General features: G+C 39.7%; 1 protein-coding gene across 8 annotated transcripts in view; it reads right to left on the minus strand.

The window, feature by feature from the left end:
- NBEA (neurobeachin) overlaps positions 1-22,077 on the minus strand; it is a 793,834-nt gene that overhangs the window by 14,614 nt on the left and 757,143 nt on the right. For all 8 annotated transcript variants that reach the window (XM_040340410.1, XM_040340408.1, XM_040340406.1 and 5 more), the window contains 4 exons: positions 20,178-20,370; positions 16,454-16,525; positions 14,961-15,116; positions 13,882-14,052 (listed from right to left, as the gene is read on the minus strand). In XM_040340410.1, the coding sequence (XP_040196344.1) occupies positions 13,882-14,052; positions 14,961-15,116; positions 16,454-16,525; positions 20,178-20,370 (592 nt within the window). The remainder of the gene's footprint in view (positions 1-13,881; positions 14,053-14,960; positions 15,117-16,453; positions 16,526-20,177; positions 20,371-22,077) is intronic.

The following is a 22,077-nucleotide window of genomic DNA, read 5'->3' on the forward strand; positions in this document are numbered from 1 at the left end:
ACACTAAACGTGTACACCCTACAAAATTTGCTCATCTTTGTGCTTTATAAATAGCACACATATTTTGGAAAAAGATACGAAATGCATTATTTACCCTGTTTCAGTCTGTGCTTGTTCTATAACCCCACCACCACCATACCCCCATATGTCTGTGTGAAATTACACGTATGTTCCATTGCTTGCATTTACAGTACAGAATTAATATCCAAGATCAAAAAGGCCGCTGTAAACACAATCCCAGAGATAAAACAATGGCTGAAGCATAAAGGACAAAAAACGTTTCATCCTTCCAAGGGACAGATGCCAAGCACTGCAACAATCATTCAAAATTCAGCAACGCATACTGTCACATCCTAAATGATAGATGTAGCACAGGGCTAAAGGCTAAGAAACAAAAAGGGCTTCAGGTGAAGAGAATCTACAGGGAATTGAAACCTCATTGCTTCTAGCTTAACCAATTCAGCAAAAGTGTGGCTTTCAAATATCCAGAGGTTCAGATGGGGACTGTACAATAGTATATTGTCATTTACTACACAATAGTGAAGACAATTCTAAAATACAAATACAAAAGTTTAAAATATGCTTATATGAGGTTTATAATAGTATGACAAAAATACATCATACGTAGAAAACAATCTGTGATGATGTTAAGAGAATGACTGAGATGAATGTGTAGACTGTATAACTGTATAAAGGTATTTGTCATTAAAGTGTCTTTCATAAGGAAATGTTGTTCGGAAGCAAGTCTGCAGGTTACGCATGCATTTGCAAGTGTGTGCAAACTGTGGCCCAGATTCACGTAGAATCGCGGCGGCGTAACGTATCGTATATACGTTACACCGCCGCAAGTTTTCATCGCAAGTGCCTGATTCTCAAAGCACTTGCATGAAAACTTACGCTGGCGGCTCCGGCGTAAGCCCGCGTAATTCAAAGGGGCGTGTGCCATTTAAATTAGGCGCGCTCCCGCGCCGGACCTACTGCGCATGCTCCGTTTTGAAATTCCCACCGTGCTTTGCGCGAAGTGATGTCATTTTTTCGAACGGCGACGTGCGTAGCGTACTTTCGTATTCCCGGACGTCTTACGCAAGGACAACAAATTTTCAAATTTCGGCGCGGGAATGACGACCATACTTTATACAGCACATACGTGTGCTGTGTAAAGTTAGGGCAGCAAAAACGACGACTAACTTTGCGACGGGAAACTAGACTAGCAGCGACGTATCGAACGCGAAAAACCGCCGTGGATCGCCGTAACTACTAATTTGCATACCCGACGCTGGTTTACGGCGCGAACTCCCCCCAGCGGCGGCCGAGGTATTGCATCCTAAGATCCGACAGTGTAATTCAATTACACCTGTCGGATCTTAGGGCCAACTATGCGTAACTGGTTCTATGAATCAGTCGCATAGTTAGGAAGACCCTAAAACAGAGATACGATGGCGTATCAGGAGATACGCCGTCGTATCTCTTTTGTGAATCTGGGCCTAAGCACCTGTTTTTAATGCAAATACATGCGTAAGCTGTAGACTTACCTGCCCCCTCTATCTGTTCACCATCATGCATATGCTTCTACTATGAAGGCTCTCAAAAATGTATAGAATTAGGACTGCAGATAATACGGGGGGGGGGGGGGGGGTACCGACAAGTAGATCTGCAGCTAACGCATGTATGTATTTGCAAATGTGTCCAAACTAAACCCCTGTTTTTAACGCAAACTGTTAGACACAATTATTTGGTTGGTTGTAGTCTGGTTGATAAGTCGAGCTGGGAATTTTCTTTGGTTTTGTTTGACATGCAGTGCCCTTCCATTAGCTCCTTGACGTGAAGGCCAGTTATAGATGGGGGCACTGGTCATTTGTTTGTACTGAGGTGGGATAATACAGATAGTTCTTTATGAAGCACCATCTGACAAATAAGGACCACGAAGCATAACATTTGCTAGGATATATATTTGCAATATGCAGGAAGATACAGCATCTCCTAAAGCAGACAGTCCCTTTAGACAAGGCAGTAATTCACACTTAGAAGCTGAAGCCCACACCTTTGGCGAGTATCCTGTTGGAAGGAAAGTAATGAGAAATGTCAGGTGAAGTCCCAGGATCAATGAAATTTCAGACACTGGGGACGGAACATGAATAGCATTGATCCTTTTAAAGAACACCAGTCAGAGGCTGAACATAATGTATTGCACAGAAAGGCTTTGGAGGATAAGCAGGCGAGTCTTATATACCTACCTGACAAAAAATTCAATCAGCCTTGTAGCAAGCGATGCCTGCTCCTTCTCTCAGCTCTCAAGGCAGAGGCTGCTTCCAATTAAAGTGTGCAAATTAATTTTTATCACTTTCAAATTAGTTTCTGGATTTGTGAAAAGCTTGTTTTTCAGAGAAGGCTTTTTGTTCGCTCCTTCTGCTGTGCCAGGGCATCATCTGCCAGTGACACGTTGGGTGAATTATTAGCTCTATGTATGACTCGTATGCTCTTTAATAGAAGTCTGTCTCCTCCATAACTGGACTGAAAATATCATTCCCTGATGCTATTTCTAAGACAATAGACAAGCAATAGTAATGTTTACCACGTAAAACAATAGGCAATAAAAAAAATCATTAAAAATTAAACTAGTCTTGCACTGCCTGATTTACTGCAGCAATAGGAAAATAATGGCACCCCAACGTTATCTGCCGAATCGGGGTAAGTTTCCATGGAGAGTACAGGAAGAGAGATGTGGGCGACGCCCTGTACAAAAGCCTCAACTAGTCTGCCTTGGTGATCTAGACAATGGCAGGATGTACTTCCTAGGATGGAACTTCCTAGCCTTGCACCATACAAAATAAACTTTCTCTGTGTCATGGTAGGCATTCTTGAGAAGTCAACTTTTGAGCCTTAAAGAAGGTGGGGATGACCAAATTCGATAATCCCCTTTACGTCAGGAAGTGGGCTTCAACGGCCCAAAATCTGAGAAAGCTCCTTGAAAACACAGGCCAAACTTAAATGCAGATATCGTTCAAAAAAAAATTAAACCCAAAAGAAAACATTATATTTCAGCTTACCAATTCTTAAATGTCATGGCTGCATTGGTTCTTTTTTATGCTTTCTTCATTTTATTTTCAATGGGTGATCCTGCCAGTAAGTCTGTTATGTTTCAACAGAACAAGCTGTCCTGCAGATATAGCCATTATAGGGTTAAGACAAACCATTTACCACTGACAGGGGTGCTTACAACGGTCAGCTTTTATTTATGTAAAACCTTTATCCCAAAAGGAACAAAGCTGTTTCTGTAACTGCTCAAAAAGTGTTAGCTGGAGTTTGGCTTCAATTTGTTTATTATATCTAAATTTGCTAGTCCTTCTAACACTATCTTTCCCCCCAGACTAACAATGCTGCTGTTCAAAGGTGTTTATTTGCTCCTTTATCTGACAGGTGAAAAAGAACACAATGTACTACATTCTAAATATGATGATAAAAGTAAAATGTGCTGCTGGATTAAATTTGGGTTCAGAAAGCCTGATCTTAAAGCGGTGTTTCACCCTAAAAAACAACTTTATAGCATCTCATTCAGCATAGTAGCGCGAGCTACAGTATGCCTTTATATTTTTTTGGGCGCCGTACTCACTGTTTAATCGCATAGTAAAATGTCAGACTCCCCACGGGGAATGGGCGTTCCTATTCAGAGGGCTCGTGTTTGACGACCGGCTATGGCGCGTCACGCTTCACGAAAATAGCCGGAGTAGGTCTCGGCTCTTCCCGGCACTATACGGCGCCTGCGCACAGACATCGGAGCTGACTGCGCAGGCGCCGTGAAGAGCAAACACCTATTTCGGCTATTTCCGTGAAGCGCCATAGCCGGCCGTCAATCACGAGCCCTCTACATAGGAACGCCCATTCCCCTGAAACTTTACTACGCGATTACACAGTGAGTACGGCGCCAAAAAAATATATAAAGGCATACTGTAGCTCACGCTACTATGCTGAATGAGATGCTAGAAAAAAATAAAAAAAATTTAGGGAGAACCCCCGCTTTAACATTAAATCCTATGTCCATATGGCCAAACCTTTTACAGACTAAATTGGTCTGTATGGCCAAACCTTTTACAGACCTTGATCTGATCTTACAGTAGGCCCACAGAAGTGAACTTATGGACACTATTTGCAGGTGTAGTCATGGCATGAATGCTGTCATTGCATGTCTGTATCTTCCACCTAATGTTCAGCTTTCTATGTCATCTGTACTCGGAGCACATTTGATAACAGGAGAAAATATATCTAAAATTGCCTAATCTCTTTGAGAACTGCACCACATATGTGTTGAGATCGGTAGGTAACATCAGGATATTATGCTTCCAAATAACTGCTAAAAGGGAAAATTGACTGACAATAACACTTGGAGGCAGTACAGAAAATTCCAAAAGCAGGACTCTGTGATTAGTGAGGATTTCCAGTAGTAAATTATTATCTCTAACATTGTCGAAATGCAGGAGACCTCATCGCTTCCACTTTCCACACATTCCCCTGGAGAGGCCAAGAGCATCACGTACGTGGACTTAAATGTCAATATTTATTGATCCCGGCGTCACTTATTGAGACAACCTAAAGTTCAATATTCTGTTTGAACACTTTATGAAGATAAATTGTTTTCTCACAATCACCATGTGTCCATCTGAGCAAAACCTGATTGCTGTAGAGAAAGAAAGAATATTTCTATAGCGATGAATGACAAAATCATTACAACACAGCTATGAAAATACTCTTAACTTCCTTGTAGTAAGCAGCATACCTTGCAACAAAATCAAAAATACACTTAAAGGAGTTGTAAAGGAATTTTTTTTTTGTTGCTGAAATGACTGTTTACAGGGTATAGAGACTTTGGCCCAGATTCTCAAAGGGCTTATGACGGCGCAACGCCATGTACGCCGTCGTAAGTCCTAATCTGGGCCGTCGTATCTATGCGACTGATTCTTAGAATCAGTTACGCATAGATATCCATTAGATCCGACAGGCGTAAGGCTCTTAGGCTGTCGGATCTTAAATGCATTTTTTTTTTTGCCGCTAGGTGTCGCCTCCGTCGTTTTCCCCGTCGAGTATGCAAATTAGCTAGATACGCAAATTCCCAAACGTACGCGCGGTCGATGCAGTGAAGTTACGTTTATGTTAGGTTTGCGTGGTGTAAAGTTGCCCCTGCTATATGAGGGGCAACCAATGTTAAGTATGGCCGTCGTTCCCGCGTCGAAATTTAAAAATTTACGTTGTTTGCGTAAATCGTCCGTGAATGGGGCTGGACGCCATTTACGTTCACATCGAAACCAATGACGTCCTTGCAACGTCATTTGGAGCAATGCACCCTGGGATATTTTCCGGACGGCGCATGCGCAGTACGTTTGGCGCGGGAACGCGCTTAATTTAAATGCTCCACACCCCCTACCTGACTAATTTGAATTAGGCGGGCTTGCGCCGAGTGATTTACAGGCAAGTTCTTTGTGAATGAAGCACTTGCCTGTAAAACTTGTGGCGGCGTAACGTAAATCAGATACGTTAAGCCCACCGAGTTTTACGCCAATCTACGTGAATCTGGGCCATAATAGTTGACTGATTCCATTTAAAAATGATTAAAAATAGATCAAAATCAATCATATAATGTACCTACAGTTTCAGTTTAGTTTTTTCATGTTTCCTGCTTCTCTGCTGCACAGAGCCAATACAGGGCAGTGATGGTTTGGAAAACGAAACTGATTGGTGTTGAGGGGTTTTAGACACACAGTAATCACACCTCCTTGATTAGTGACCACAGAGAGAAAGCTCCCATGACTTTTTTCATCAGGAAACAGACAACCAGGAAGTGTTCAGAACAGAGAAGGATTAGAGCAAAAACAAACAATGAGGACATGAAACCAGGACTGCAGTAAGTTAAAGGAAGCCATTTAGCTAGAAAAAAAAATTCCTTTAGTGACCCTTTAAAGTGGTTGTAAAGGCAGAAGTTTATCTTAATGCATTATACGCATTAAGATTTAAAGCCTTTACTTTTCCATCAAGCTTTGTACCCCCAGTAATGCTGGGTGACATGCACCTTATTTGGATTACCAGTTGTGCCTTTTTGAAGGTAAAAAGCCTTCTTCAGTCCCCTAATACTTACCCGAGCCCCATCTCTATCCAACGATGTTGCTGGAGTGTCTCGGCTGCCCGGGACTACCCTTCCTCATTGGTTGAGACAGCAGCGTGGCACCATTAGCTCCAGCTGTTGTCAATGAGGTGAAAAAGGGGGCGGGACTGGGACATGGCTCCATGTTTGAATGGACACAGGGAGCTGTGGCTTGGCTCGGTTGCCCCCATAGCAAGCTGTCTGCTGTGGGGGGAACTCAACAGGAAAGAGGGGCCAGGAGCACCGAAGAGGGACCAGAGAAGAGGAGGATCTGGGCTGCCCTGTGCAAAACCACTGCACATAGCAGATAAGAATAACATGTTTGTTATTTTTAACTAAAAAAAAAACAAGACTTTACAATTACTTTAATAAGAACAATGTCCTGCCAATGACAACAGCAGTACATATATAAAAAGAGGTTTGGCCACTATACATTTTAAGCACTTGTCCCATTCTCTCAATGATTCCCAACTGTGAATTGCCTTAGTCTTGGTCATCAATTCATTTCATAGTGAGGGAACATTTATTAGCACTTCTATTACATTTGGATCACTTATATATATAGTCAAACTGCTTTTTAGGTCTCTTTTTATGTCTCTTATTTCTTCAAATTAAATTCACTGTATGCAGAAATGTGTTATACAAGTATTATTCTGCTAATACGGTTTGTTTTTGTATTTAAATCCTGCAGAGTATTTGATTTTAAAGTGGTAGTAAACCCGAAATTTAGATTTTTCCTAAAGGTAAGCTTATAGTTAAACGTACTTGTAGGTTAAATGAATATCTCCTAAATGTGCACCGTTTAGGAGACACTTGCCTGGTTGGCAGCCGGTGACGTCACCAGTGCATGCGCTCTGAAGGTCTATGCCCAGGCCGTGTCTTCCATGAGCATGAGTGACGTCATCGTGGCTCGGCCATTCAAGAGGAGGGCTTTGATTTATGGTAATTATTTCATACAGTGGTAGTATGCAATGTATACTAGCACATTAGGGGGCAGATCCTCAAAGAATTTCAAATTTTGTGCGTCGTATCTTTGTTTTGGTATCCACCAAACAAGATACGACGGCATCTGTGTTAGATCCGACAGGCGTACGCCGTCGGATCTAAGATGCAATTTTCTGGTGGCCACTGGGTGGCGTTCACGTCGTAATCCGCGTTGAGTATGCAAATTAGCTATTTCCGATGATCCACGAACGTACGAGCGGCAGTCGCATTCTTTTACGCCGTTTCCGTTCGGCTTTTTCCTGGCGTATAGTTAAAGCTGCTAACTGGTGGCGTACTCAATGTTAAGTATGGCCGTCGTTCCCGCGTATAATTTTGAAAATTTTACGTCGTTTGCGGAAGTCGTCCGTGAATGGGGCTGGACGCCATTTACGTTCACGTCGAAAACAATGACGTCCTTGCGACGTCATTTGGAGCAATGCACCCTGGGAGTTTTGACGGACAGGGCATGCGCAGTTCGTTCGGCGTGGGGACGCGCTTCATTTAAATGAAACACGCCCCCTACTCGCCGCATTTGAATTCCGCGCCCTTACGCCGCGAGAGATACACTACGCCGCCGTAACTTACGGCGCAAATTCTTTCAGGATTCAAAGATTTGCAAAGTAAGTTACAGCGGCGTAGCGTATCTTAGATACGCTGCGACGGAGCAGATCTTTGTGGATCTGCCGCTATGTCTTTACCTTGCAGGGAGTAAGTTTTTTTTTTTTTTTTACTACCTCTTTACCATAGCATGTTTCCCCCCCCCCCCCATGTGATATGCAATATATATGTAATATTACATCGGAAAAACATGAATTTAATATTATACTTGCTTGTATAAACTTTGGTATGTACCTACTAAATCCAGGTTCAAACTATCAGGATTACCCCACACATTGTTTCTTTATACTAATGATTTCCTCAAAACAGTGTGTATCCTCTCATATACCAGTCATCCTAGAGGAAACTTATTGGCTACTCATAAATGGGTTAATGTTTTAATTCATCAAGTATTCTCTATATTGCTGTTTGATAGGCGCTATTCAGTTGTGTGACCTATTTTGGTGTGTCTTGTTTATTATTAATTCTTTATTTTAAAGGGTTAGCATCACAATTAAACTTGAATTGACTTTCTTTCAATGAGTTTTTTTTTTAATGTATTTACAGCGGCAGTAAGAAAACAAACTGTTACATGTGAATCTTTGCAATAAATACGAATACAGAGATTCACAATAAACATACCTCAAAGTACTCACACAAGAAGTGAGAAAGGCAATTAATGAACGTGTAAAGCTGTAAACAGATGGCTGGACAAAAAATTAAGGTAAACAGTTATACAAATAAATAAAAAAGAAAAAGTCGGTCTATGGGCATGAGAAAAAAAAGTCCACTGCATAAGACCCATAGACCTGCTCTAGATATGAAGAGATTAGGAATAGTCCACCAATATATTCGTGGGAAGGAGGATTGGGTGAGTTCACAGATTTTTTTTGGGGGGGGGCCATAGGGAATGGTCTTGTGCGGTGAGGATCAGAGGATTAGGTAAGTATATCTCTGCTCTCCAATCCCCTAGACAAAAATGAATAGTTAGCCCATGCAGCACGGTTTAAAAAATAAAAAAAGTATTAAGCCTCATACACACAATTGGATTTTCATCAGACAAAGCGTAGAGCTTGTGTCCGAAGGGCGTTGGCCGTGAACTTGTATTGCATACAAACGGCAAAGAATTATCGGCCAACACACACAAAACTACGTGGTTTTTCAGCTCTTTAGCACCACCCTTTGGGAAACTCCTGCTAATATTGTGTTATGGTGAGCATTACTTCTGAGCATGGGTTTTTGTACTTTGGAGTTTTGTCCGAAGAACTTGTGTACACACAATCATAAAATCCGACAACACACAATTGTCGTAAAATTTTAAAGCATGCTATCCAACATTTGTCCATGGAAAATCTAACAATTGTCCGATGGAACATACAAACGGATTTTCCGAAAACAGCCTGTCATCACACAATTACCGTCGGATAACCCAATCGTGTGTACGAAGCCTTTAGGCAAAGGCTAGCAGGGAAGGGATTAACATTTGGGACATATTTTGGGCAGTGATCTATTTCATTATCCAGTTCAAAATACATATTTATATATAGCATAACAATACTGTATTAAAGGACTTAATAACATTTCAAGTAAGCATCATTAAATTAGCTCAGAACACTGAGTTTTGTTAATCACCAATAATATGATTAATATCTTTAGTTGAGTTCATCACTGCGCTAAGCTATCTTAGGAAAGCTCATTCAGGTATGATGATTTATGTGCCCCATCAATTTATATGTGCATTTTAAACAATCCTGGATAAAAATGTTTTGAACACACAACATGCATGAAACTACCTGTCATTTACTAATTGGATGCACTGAAGCCAAAAACAGATAATTAGTTGTCTCAGTTGTTTTAGAAGAAAAAAAATAGAAAAACCTTCAAAAATATCACGTCTAACACATAGCTCAGTCAATTATAATAACCTATCAAGGTTTTTCCACATAATTCATAGTCTATCTCTAATCTGAACCTCTGGATGACAGCTACTGAAATGTAATCCTTTACTGAGTGTATCTTCAGTGTATCTTTTTTTTCATGCTCGTCCTAATGATGTTAACTAATTGGATTTAACCTAGATTGTGCAACTTGCTATCATTTATTTTCATCTAACAAGCTCCGGTTTTCTTGAAGAATTGTTGTTTAATGAAGCTGGTAAGCAGGAAGCGCATTGTCTGCTGTAATTCTATACACCCACCTCTATTTCTCCATGTGTATATATGGAATACTTATGCAGTTTTACTTCAGATTTTTGGCCAGATTGAGTAATTTTACATTTAATCTGGTAAGAGGTGTCCCTGGCCAATCATTATTAAACAAGGCATCAAAAAGTTGGCAGGGAAAATACAGCAGCATTATAAGTGCACATGCTCTTGTATGAAGTCAATGTGTTCTTTGCACCATTCTGAAGTTTGCAGGGGTACCTAATGTCCAGACTGTACAAATTAAACACACACTTACAAATCAGTAAAAATGTAGGTCACCCAAGTACAAGCATACGATGGGTAAGCTGGTTCAACCTTAATGCTCAAATGTAAAGGAACCTATATACACAGGAAAGACTTGCCTTACAATTCAAATGTATCTTATGCCAGTGTGTGTCATGCACATATATATCGCTCATGCAGTAATACAAAAGAATGGACTGTGTAGGAATACCAGACTAGCAGTGACTGTAATGAAGTTAGTCTGCCAAATAGAAAAAATAAAACGGGCAATTCCTATTTTCTCTGCCAAATATGTAAAGATAAAGTGGTACTGCACTTGTTCCTCTATGGACAGCTGGCCTTATAGCTGTACTAGGCAGAGGATGCTCTCATCAAATGACAAACCCATTGAGGTTTAAATAAATGATAAGAAGCCTATTTGTATGTTGTTATAAAACATAATAAAACAAAATAAATAGAATGGGTGGTAATGCCTATAATGACGACTTAGGCCGGCCATACAGGGTTCGAATCTCGGGCAGTTCAGCAGGAACGGCCGAAATTCGAACCGTTACTGGGCAGGCTAAATGATCGGTCGATCAACTTGGGTAAAACCAGCCTGCCAAATTCTCTAGTGATTCTTGCTAGCAATCACTGGCTTCCCCCGCCAGGAGAAGACAATTGCTGATTCCCCTGTCAACACGGTCTGTGTTGATGGGGGAATCGTGCAAATTTCTTTGCAGGAAAGAAATTTGCATCGTGTATGGCCAGCCTTAGTGTCAGTAAACTATAATCTTGTGCCACAACTGCACATTTCTATAATCCTCTAATAAACCAAGCTTTTCATGGCTTGGACAGATTAATATAATCAAAATGGATACACAATATTCCCTAAAAAATTATACATGCAAGCCACCTCCGTCTCCACCTCCACTTGACTTCCATAAATTACCAAATCAGGACATTTATATATGAAAATATAAAAATAAAAGAAAATACAAGATACAAATACAAGATATATAAGCATGTTCTTGTCCTGCAAAAATATAGAGTTGGATTTGCAGTGCCGGATAGGGATAATCTTGGCCTCTCGACCAGACAAGTGTAACCTCCTATTGTTGATCTAATGTATTTTTTTAGCTGGCCCTACACTGATCAAAATTTGGTCCAAGACAAAGACATAAATGATAACTTTCAAATCACATGGCGTGACTGGGTATACTAATAAAATAATTAATAAAGTATTCTGAATACTACAAGCATACTGAATGTACAGTGTTGTTTACTTGATGCCATTGGCAATCATTGGGGTTGGAGCTTGACTGCTTTTTTTTGTCACTCTCTATCTTAGGGGTTTCTCCCTCTTTTTAGCATGGTAAACCTTCTATACAATCTCCTATCAGGTTTTGACTGATCACTTCAGGCTTGCTTCTTTTGCAGTATATTTGTATAGCTGTTCAAAACATTAAAAATAAGTCTATACTGTTTAAAATCCAGTATTGGCCAGCTCTGCACATGCTCAGTTTCACTCTATTCCTGGCACAGTCTGCCTAAAATCACAGCCACTAGAGGCCGATCAACAAAAACCTTTAAGATTTACTATTGCTGAAGAGGAAAAAAAAAAGCAACAGGAATAACACAGACTGTGCGAGACGAACACAGATTAGGGAGGGAGAAAATAAAAGCAGGAAAGGTGTCATTACAAACTCTGCTACCAAAGAGACACAAAAGCGTTAAAAATACAAAGATAGTTTTATCTCCTCTCTCTCTCATGGGCAGATCTGTAAAGCTTCTGTCAGCCTTCCTTTCTAACTTGCCAAGACATACAATCAAGGCTGGAAATGTACATATTTTAATTGAAGAAAGTGACATATTTTTTGAGACCAAGGAGAAGGGAGAGTTTCCAATAAGGAAGTCTACATATTCGCCAGAACAGAATGTGATGCCTAAGGGTGCTACGCGACTTCAAAATGTTGCACTTGTCTGTGATGTGATCTCTCTGCAATAAAAACTTTTGGATGTTGATTGTAGATCCATGGTGTGCTGGCAAATATGTATACTTTCTTGAGGTCTCCATGATCCAACTGGTAATCGCTACAGCGCCCACCATTGATGAGCCTTGTTTTTCAAAAACATGTACAATAAGAATATAGACACAACTCCAAGGAAGTGATTGCTCTGGACTTCAACAAAATGGTGGCCTCCAGCAAGAAGAAATTAGAGCAATGCTGGAGGCAATATACAGCACACAATAATTTTGGTAGCATAATTATTGGAATGTTGTTCTAATATTAAAAAACATTATTGTCATCAAACTGCTATGGGTAAAGTTCTGTTTAAAGCCAGCTTTTGTGGAAATTAGTGACTTGACAATTAACATGGACAGAAACCTAACTCAACACTTCATCGGGCCCAAGATGTGGGTGTGCAAATGTATATTTAGCTTACATAACAATACTGAACTGTTAAATGACATTCTCTCCCAATACAGATATCTGCAGACTGACAAGTGCTAATGTACTATAAAATATTGATGTATTTTATTATATGATATTGTGTACTGATGTACGAGGACCTATGCTTTGTAGGTATGGAAATAGCCTGCTGGTATTCAATTTATTGTCTAAGTTTTGTTATATTCTTACAAATCCCAACAAAGGGAGATTAAACATACACAGATTAGAAGGTAACCTAAGACAACTTGCAAAGAAAATTAGCACAATATCAAATTTGAAAATAAGGTTGCAATTTTAGAATTGCTGAAAACCTATGATAAATTAACACAATTATGTATCATGAGAATGGCAAGATTCTTGATGGTGGCCTAAAAAGCCAAATGTGTATGTTTTTTTTTTTTTATTATCTAATCAAGTCTGCCAAATGTTATAGTGGTTAGATAACATAGCATTATACTTTAAAATCTTAATTTTGAAACATGAAAATATTATTTGACAGAAATAAAGTACCAAGTAACATGTACACTGGTAGTTGAACTAGTAATAACATGCTTTTGCCTGTAGTACCAACAATTAAAGGTACCAGAAGTAGCAACATTAAGAAAGTTATTTTTACCTTATTATTCAGGCCAATTTTGCTGAATTTACAAAGAAAGCATTACATTTAGACAAAAGGAAAGAAAGCTACCAAAATACAAAACTTCTGCGAAGATTTCCAAAAATTCCAAGATGTGCAGGATCCTCTTTAGTATGGTGAAGTATTCCATATGGTCCTTGGGTATTCAGTGTTCTCCACTTTAATCAGAGTACAATACCCACTTTTATCAGAGCATGTGTATATTAACAAGGGCAACAAATGTTACTTGTAGCCAAGGCTCCAAGGAGAAATCCATAGGGCAGGGATATGCAATTAGCGGACCTCCAGCTGTTGCAAAACTACAAATCCCATCATGTCTCTGCCTCTGGGTGTCATGCTTGTGGCTGTCAGACTCTTGCTATGCTTCATGGGACTTGCAGTTCTGCAACAGCTGGAGGTCCGCTAATTGCATATCCCTGCCATAGGGGCTTAATTGAAAACTGGGCTACAATGAATGGATGGGTGTGCACTTCCATGATAGATGGATGGACGGGTACTGCTAGGATGAATGAATACTGCTATGATGGATAGCTGGGCACAGCTAGGATGAATGAATACTACGATGGTGGATGGATAGGCACTCCTATGATCGATGAATAAAAAAATACTTGAAACACTGAATATCTGCAAGAAACAGTAGACATAACTTACTGTTATTTGGGTTGTCTCCAATGATATGATGTCTTCCACTCCAATACCATAAAAGTAGCGTGGCATCACGGGATCCCGACACAATATAGCAATCACCACCAATGTAGGACTCAGACCTCGCCAAACAAGTGACTACATCCCAGTGCCCAAACACAATCTGGGTGAGCTTCCCTAAGGAGAGAAAGCAATTACAAATATTAAATGTTATGCTGAAAGTGAAGGGCCAGGTGATACTGATTTCTCAAGCATAGTAATAACTCTGGTAACTTGTGAATACAGAATCAAAAGTGCTAAAGAATAAATATTGGCATTATACCACATGCAGTATAAGATAGGAAAAAAAAGACTGGGCAAGGCCAGCAAAATTATGCAATGCAGGCCAGTCTTTGTTCAAAAAAAAAAAGTACCGGAAGAGATATAGAATCTGCATCAGCTTTTATTGCAATTTCCATCAGTGTTTTTATCCTCAATTCCGGTTCGGTTAACAGGGACACAGCTAAAGTTTTGGTTGGAGCTAGATACTTCTGCCATGCAGCGACTCCAATGCATTTAGGGATCTTGTGTCCCAATAGAAATATATATATATATATATATATATATATATATATATATATATACACACACACACACACTGTATTTATTGGCATATAACACTCACTTTTTTACCCTGAGAATAGAGGGTAAACTGTGCCTGCATGTTATACGCAGGGGGCTATGGAAAGTTTTTTTTCCTGAAACTTCCCTCTTAAAGTTAGGGTGCGTGTTATACGCCTGTGCATGTTATACGCCGATAAATACGGTGTATATATATATATATATATATATATATATATATATATATATATATATATATATATATTCCTATTGGGACACAAGACCCCTAAATGCATTGGAGTCGCTGCATGGCAGAAGTCCTACTACAATACCATTTTGGGTGCTTTGGACAAGCAGATGTACTATAAATAAAACAATTTCAAACTCAAGTCAAATATCCAGTGTATTCCTTCACCATAATGCTGGATTTCATTTGTACTTTAACATTGAGTTTTGGATATATTATACTTTGAATTCAGAATTACCTGTTTCTGTTGAATATACCCTGAAGCTTTTGTCCCAGAATCCACAGATAAGGATATAGCGATTATCAGCTGTGACCACAAAGCAGTGTGCATTGATCTGAATGCTTTGATCCACAAGATCAGTAATCTGACGCTTGTTCACTCCAGAGTTATTGGCTAAAGAAAATAAATTGAAGCAAGCATTTTATATACAGTAATTGTTACACCGTTGTAGTAATTGTTCAGTTAAGCTGCAGATTCTGTATAAATTAAAAAAAAAAAAAATGGGGAGCTGGGAACCTATATTCTTTAGCAACTGAATGCTTTGTGAAATCAAAGACATCATAAAACCTGAAGGAAGTAAAAAATAGTATGGTACCCTCATGCATATCAGCCTGCAGCACGTTTGCGGGTGCAGTAACCACAGGGAAATTGCATGGTCAAAAAGACCACGCGACTTCCATGTGGCCTTTGTTTCTTTGCAGAAATACAGGCACGGCAGCCCGTTGGCTGCCGTGCCTGCGCAAATGCAGGCTGCAAAAACGCTAAGGTATGAACCCAGCGTTACTGAACAAACATACATTTGTATGAAGATAAGAAACTGAATACAAAAAACCCAAAATATAGTTGGCCATTTGTGCATTTTGTTAACAGTAATAGAAATGCATGCTTATCTGAATAAATGTCTACACATAATACTGAATAGAATAATAGTGAATTATACAAATATCAAAGCATAATACAATATGGTACAAATAAATGAGACCTGCATTCTGAAATTCTAGTTACTTTTTTAATAACTAAATATAACATGTACATTTAGCATTGCATTATCTCGGTGCAATGTTAAGCATGCATTGCATTATTATCGCAATGCGTTAAGCAGTCAAATTATTTTGAATTGACTGGCACTGCGTTGGAGAAAAAAAAGGTTCTGTTTATCAGTATGTCAGGGTGCCATTCAAAGTGAATGTTTGTGCACAACTGTGTGGCAAAGCACTGTGGTTAACGCATTACCATGTGTTGTGTTTTAGCCCAATGCAAAGATGTTATCGAACCCTAAAACTTTGAATGCAGTCTAGAATTAGCGTTAACATTAGTAATTTAGAATAAGAGCTATTTTCTTATTTAAGGCATTGGCTGTGATGAGTGAACTGCACCTATGTATTACTGTGATTTTCACAACTAGGCTAGTTTGTTTCGGTCTAGGGAACATGCAAGCTTAAACCTGACACTCCCAAAGTCAATAGTCAGCTGCGGCTGCTAACATATTCTATTAATTAATGAGACATTTGCTTTCATTTTTAATCTTGTATCATAACTTATCACTGTATCTTGTACCATAAAACTGAATGGAATAACATCACTGGCTCAGAAGATAATTTTCACCTTTGCATTATATTTAAACTGAGACACATAATATTTCCTAAGCTTTCATAACATAAGAAGATAGATAAAAGAATAAAATGGTATAGAAGAATGGTATAAAAGAAATAACAAAATCGAGTACATACCAATCAAAGAGTCCATCTCAATAGGGAGATGGTGAGCTTGGTCCAGTGAGTAACCAGGTGCTCCTCTCAAGCCTGCAGAAAAGATGAAAAAAAATTGATTACAAATATGCAGTGACTGTTCAGTTATCCATGAATGGGTACACACAACACACAACAGCTCAAAATAAATTAGTCAAACTTTTTTTTTTAAATAACTAGAGAACTATATCTGTGTGCATAGTTCAGAACACAATGGAACAAACAGTTGGTGTGACTAAAAATAAGTTTCTTCAGGTGTGGTCAGGATAACATGTATGAAATGCCTACAGACCTAATACAATTCTTTATCAATCTGTGTACGTCTAGGAAAAAATATCATAGAAGTGGTTCAAAAACAAACTCCAAGAAATAAATCTGAACATCTGCTCAACACAAAAAACTCCCATTTATTTCAGATATGTGTTCAATAAAAATACCTAAATGTGTTATTAAATAATATCTCTCCTGGGTAAAAAAGAAGAAAAGGATGGCAATGTATAGAAAAACACTTATCCAAAAGTCTGAAGGGCTGCACACCTTAAATAATTGAAAAATTAACCCCCAAGGTTTTTTTTATCAGCTAGCTATTCTAAATCAAGAACGTTTATATAGTTTAGAATATTGTAAAATATTTATTGGACAAAATTAGTACAAGAATGGGAATAGGATTTAAAATATGAATTCTGGCTACAGATGTGTACAATCATGTTTCATTACAGCTGTCAATTGTTACACGGTACAACTATCAATTGAAAGTACATTACAAGAATGATATCCACACGAACACCCCAACACGTTTCAACTTATTCGGTCATAGTCTTCTTCAGGGTTTTTTTTGGCTTGCTCAGGAAATGGAACTCTACCTATAGCCATAAATTGTTTAAAAGGATGGCAATGTAAGCCAATCAAGTTTTTTTTTGCACTACATAGAGTTGGAAATCTAACAGATGAAATATATTAATTGGAGGAGAGAGCAGAGTCATGATGCTGCCCAAGATGTCTATTTTTGACACTCCCATCACAAGTGTGCAGGTGCAGCCGACCATAGGTGGACAACATTAAAGGGGTGCCGCAGGCACCTATACATCTGGGGTGGGGGCAGGCTATTTTTAAGTTAGGGCAGGGAGTCAGAAAAAATAACTGTAATTTTTTTTGAAAGTGCACTTTTCTTTATAAAGAGAATCCTTAAAAGAGGGCTTAAAAAAAAAACAATTATACTCACCTAGGTGGATGCAGAATCGATGCTTCGCTGGCTCAGCACTGAGAACTGAGCGATTAAACACCATTGATCCCTCAATTCTCCCCCTCTGCTCTCAGCAGAAAGCCATGACTGAGTCCCTGGGGCTCTCCCCTCAAGCGCTCACTGGAGCACTGGGCTGTGGTGGGGGCAAGAGGGGTTGGCTCATGCTCTGAGGAGATAGTCGAGAGGCTGAACCAGTTGCTGGTCCAGGCTTGTCAAATCACTTGTCAAATGTGCGTGAAGGATCACAATATATATATATATATATATATATATATATATATATATATATATATATAAATCAACCCTTTACAAGGTGGAAGTTACAGTGATACAAATATACAAATGTTAACAAATCAGCATTACTCAAATTATTCTTTCTGTGCTCTCTCTTTTACAGCATTGCGTTGTATAGTTTATTTTCTACCTTCAGCAACACACACTAAGAGTGAGCAGAACTGACAAGAGGGGAGTCGTAGCTGAATTCTAGTCCTGAGTGTTTGTCTCAGGGGAGGGCTGAATGTCAGACACCCAACTGTGTGAGCAGAGACCATGGAGCTCACTCTGAAGAAACAGAACTCTGACCCACAGGAAACACAATTCCCTGAGTATTAGTGTTAACAACAGAAGATAAGCTACCACAAAACAGCATTGTGTTAGTGCATGCTAAGTGACACAACACGCTTGAGACCGCAAATATTTCAAGCGACTATAACAGTTACAGTTAGTGGAGTATGTATGACTAAATTAAGATTTTACTAATGCAGTAGAAGCACAATACAATTTTCCTTTTACAAATTCCTTTTCTCCTATCTCTGACAGATTTCCCCACTTGGTTGTAATCAGTTTTCATTTTCACTAATGAGTGTGCCATAGATTTGCTGACCAAACGCCAGAAAGGTCTTGCACCAAGAGGTCTTTTGCGGTGGTTTGCGATGTCACCTATCTCTTCCTATTTTATTCATTTTAAAAATTGTATCTCATCTCTTAAAGCATATGTAAATCCTAACAAAGAACTTGTTCCCTTTTGGTGTGTTAAATATACCATTGAAAGTGTTTTGACACCTGACACAATACTGTTCGTTCTAGCGAAAGTAGGGACTACGTACCCTTAGTATGTTGTATTATATTCCTGCTGTTCACATTATGCTTGTACTGTAAGGGGCCTCCCCCCTTTTTGTGGTGTTCAATAAAATAACTATTTGAAAAAAAAGAAAGTGTTTTGACAGATCTATCCGATTAGTGCAAAAAATTTAAAGAAACCCATACAGAAATTCAGAGCTTTCCTGTGTCCAGTACTCACTTCCAGTGTTATCTCAAGTGGAGTAATTGTCCCTCCCAGTCCTTATTTTGTTACTATAGAATGATTAGTTTTATGTTGTGGAAATGAGACAACAGGTAGGCCTAAGGGCCCTTTCACACTTACGGATCCCGTGAGGATCCATTCTTTTAATACCCGCTTGCTCAGAGGGGATCGTTCAGTTGATCCCTGCTGAGCCGGCAGATGACAGGGCGGTCCCTGCACAAATAGGATTTTCCTCTTTCTGCAGAAACGGACCATAGCGGGGACCAATGAGATCGGGTGTCAGCGGATGTTCATCCGCTGACACCCGCTATCCCATAGGGATACATGTATGTCTGTATTTCATGCAAAAACGGATGGATGAAATACGGACATACGGTCCGCACGTGTGCAAGGGCCCTTAGTGGTTTGTCAAATGAAAACTGGGCAGTGCTGATAAAACTTAGTTCACAAAACTGCTGTGTGGTGTCAGCCTGCAAGAAGACTTGGAAGCTGGGCCCATTTTTGGTAGATCAAAACTTATTTTTCTTCTGTACTTGCTGGGTCTTTAAAGGGTTAAATCATGGGGAAATGTGCATGTATTGTAGAGATGTACTGCATATGTTTATTTTTATTTTATTTTGGCCTGACATACACTTTAACCATAACTGAAGGTGTGTCCTGTGACTGAAGTAACACATTATGGATCGAATCGACAAGGCAGATGTAGCAAAAAAGATAATTGCAAAGATCAAAGAAAGATGATTTGACAAAGGGTAGGATAGGGGTTAGGAAAACAGGGTTAAAGGAAAAGCTTTGCTCTAAACCAGGGGCCTCCAAACTGTCTAAACAAAGGGCCAGATTGTATTCTTCAGACTTTACAGGGGCCGGGCTGTGGCCAGTAGGAGTAAAAAATGTCCTGTCTTTGACAAATGTCCTACCGTTGGTGTCATTGGAAGGTATAGTGTTTCATCATTAGTGCCAGTGGGAGGAATAGTGACCCATCATTGGTGTCATTGAGAGGAATAGTGGCCCACTGTTAATGTCAGTGGCCGGAATTATGGCCCATTGTTGATGTCAGTGGGAGGAATAGTGCCCCAAGGGCTGGGCAAAGACAAGCAAAGGGCCGCAGTTTGGAGACCACTACTCTAAACTAACACACAGTGAGGCAGATTATGACATACCAACAGTGTTGTGCCACCTATTCACTGCAAACATTCGGCTGCATGTGACAGTCACCACTGCAGGGATGGTGAGATGGGGAAGGGTATTTGCTGCAACGTGGGTGACTGGAGAGTTGGATGGAAATTTCAGCACCATAATGACATCCTGCTGCATCTGATCCTTAAACATGAGGGGGCTCTGTGGAAGGAAACACTGTTGTACAAGAGAAGGAAGAGAAGCAAAGACAAACGTTAGGAAAGTGCTGAAAAGGAAAGAGCCTTTAAAACATCTACACACATCATATAGAAAGTGGAAACATTTATTTTGTAGCGCAACAAGAAAAAGCTATATAGTGCAGCATAACCACAAAACCTGCATAATGACAAAACGTTTTAAGATCAACATCTTGGACAATAATCTGCCCAAACCCCACTCAGACTGACAGATCTGAAAGTTCTGTTACCCAAATATTTCCTCTATTTTCTATAGCACTGACATACTATGCATGTACAGAAAACTTAGTAGTGTAGGGTTCATGCCCTCTAGAAGATTTCAAGTTCATATACTGAACAATGCTTTTAAAAAATGTATGCTAGATAGTAATTTCACTACTGACCAATTTTGCTATTAATATTTTGAGAGGAAACAAGAGTCCCTACAAGGAACATATGTAGATCTTCATGCCCAGGTAAGAACTCCAGAGTTTAGACCCTACAGCAGTAAGCCAAGAGGACTAACCAGGTAATTACAGTTATAAGTGTAAAGGGTATAAAAATATTAAAACTGCACACCCCTACATGCTTCTGTATCTCTGAGGCCCCGTACACACGACCGGATCTATCCGCTGGGATTGATCCGCGGATCAGTTCCAGCAGATAGATCCGGTCGTGTGTACGGCCTAGCGGACATTTCCCAGCGGATAAAAATCCAGCCGACGGATTCCCAGCGGATAAAAATTTCTTAGCATGCTAAGAAATCTATCCGCTGGAATCCAGTCCAGCGGACTGATCCGGTCGTCTGTACAGACTCACCGGATCAGTCTGTCCGCTCCCATCCCTTGCATGCGTCGTAATGATTCGACGCATGCGTGGAAGTATTTACCTTCCAGGGTCGCGCACGTCGCCGCGTCATCGTCGCAGCCACGTCACCGCAGATGTATTCAGCGGGGATTTCGATCTGATGGTGTGTACAGCCAACAGATCCAAATCCGCTGGAAACGGTCCGGCAGATTTGCACTTCTGTCTAGCAGTACTAGGGGCGTTGGTTGGAATTCCAACTACTTTCATCCCACACTCCAAAGACATGCTGGTAGGTTAATTATGTAAGATAGAGATCCTAAACTGGGTGCACACTAGAAGTTTTTATTCTGCTCAACCAATTGGGATGAACAAAAAAATAAATAAAACTAAAACAAGCAATGTTTTTGCAGCGATCTCCCCTACTGTGCTATCGTATTCTGATACGGGAACTGCCCTCTTTCCCCCAACAGAACACACCGAGCAGCCATTGGCTGTCAGTGCTGGTTGGATGCTTGTTTTCCAGCATGCCCTTTTGACAGTCATGAGACTGTAGAACAGACAGCTGTACATATGGACCGAAAGTCGGGCGGTTCCTGGAGAGCTGACCGATTTCAGACAATTTTTGGCCCATGTTTACAGACTGTAAGCACCTTGAGGGCAGAGACTAGATATAAATGTACAATCAACACAAAGTGTTGCGTAAATTGCTGGCGCTATATAAATAACTGTAATAATAAATAATAATAAAACAAATACGAGGAGAAACACATTCCTTTTTTTCCTCCAGTCTTTAAAATGCCCAAGCTTAGTTTGTTTCTACATGCTATAATAGTCAAGAATGGACTATACATACAATTAGAGACATTTATGTTTGTATTTTTTTTGTGTGTAATAAAATCAC

This window comes from Rana temporaria, chromosome 2, assembly GCF_905171775.1.
Source record: "Rana temporaria chromosome 2, aRanTem1.1, whole genome shotgun sequence".
NCBI lineage: Eukaryota > Metazoa > Chordata > Amphibia > Anura > Ranidae > Rana > Rana temporaria.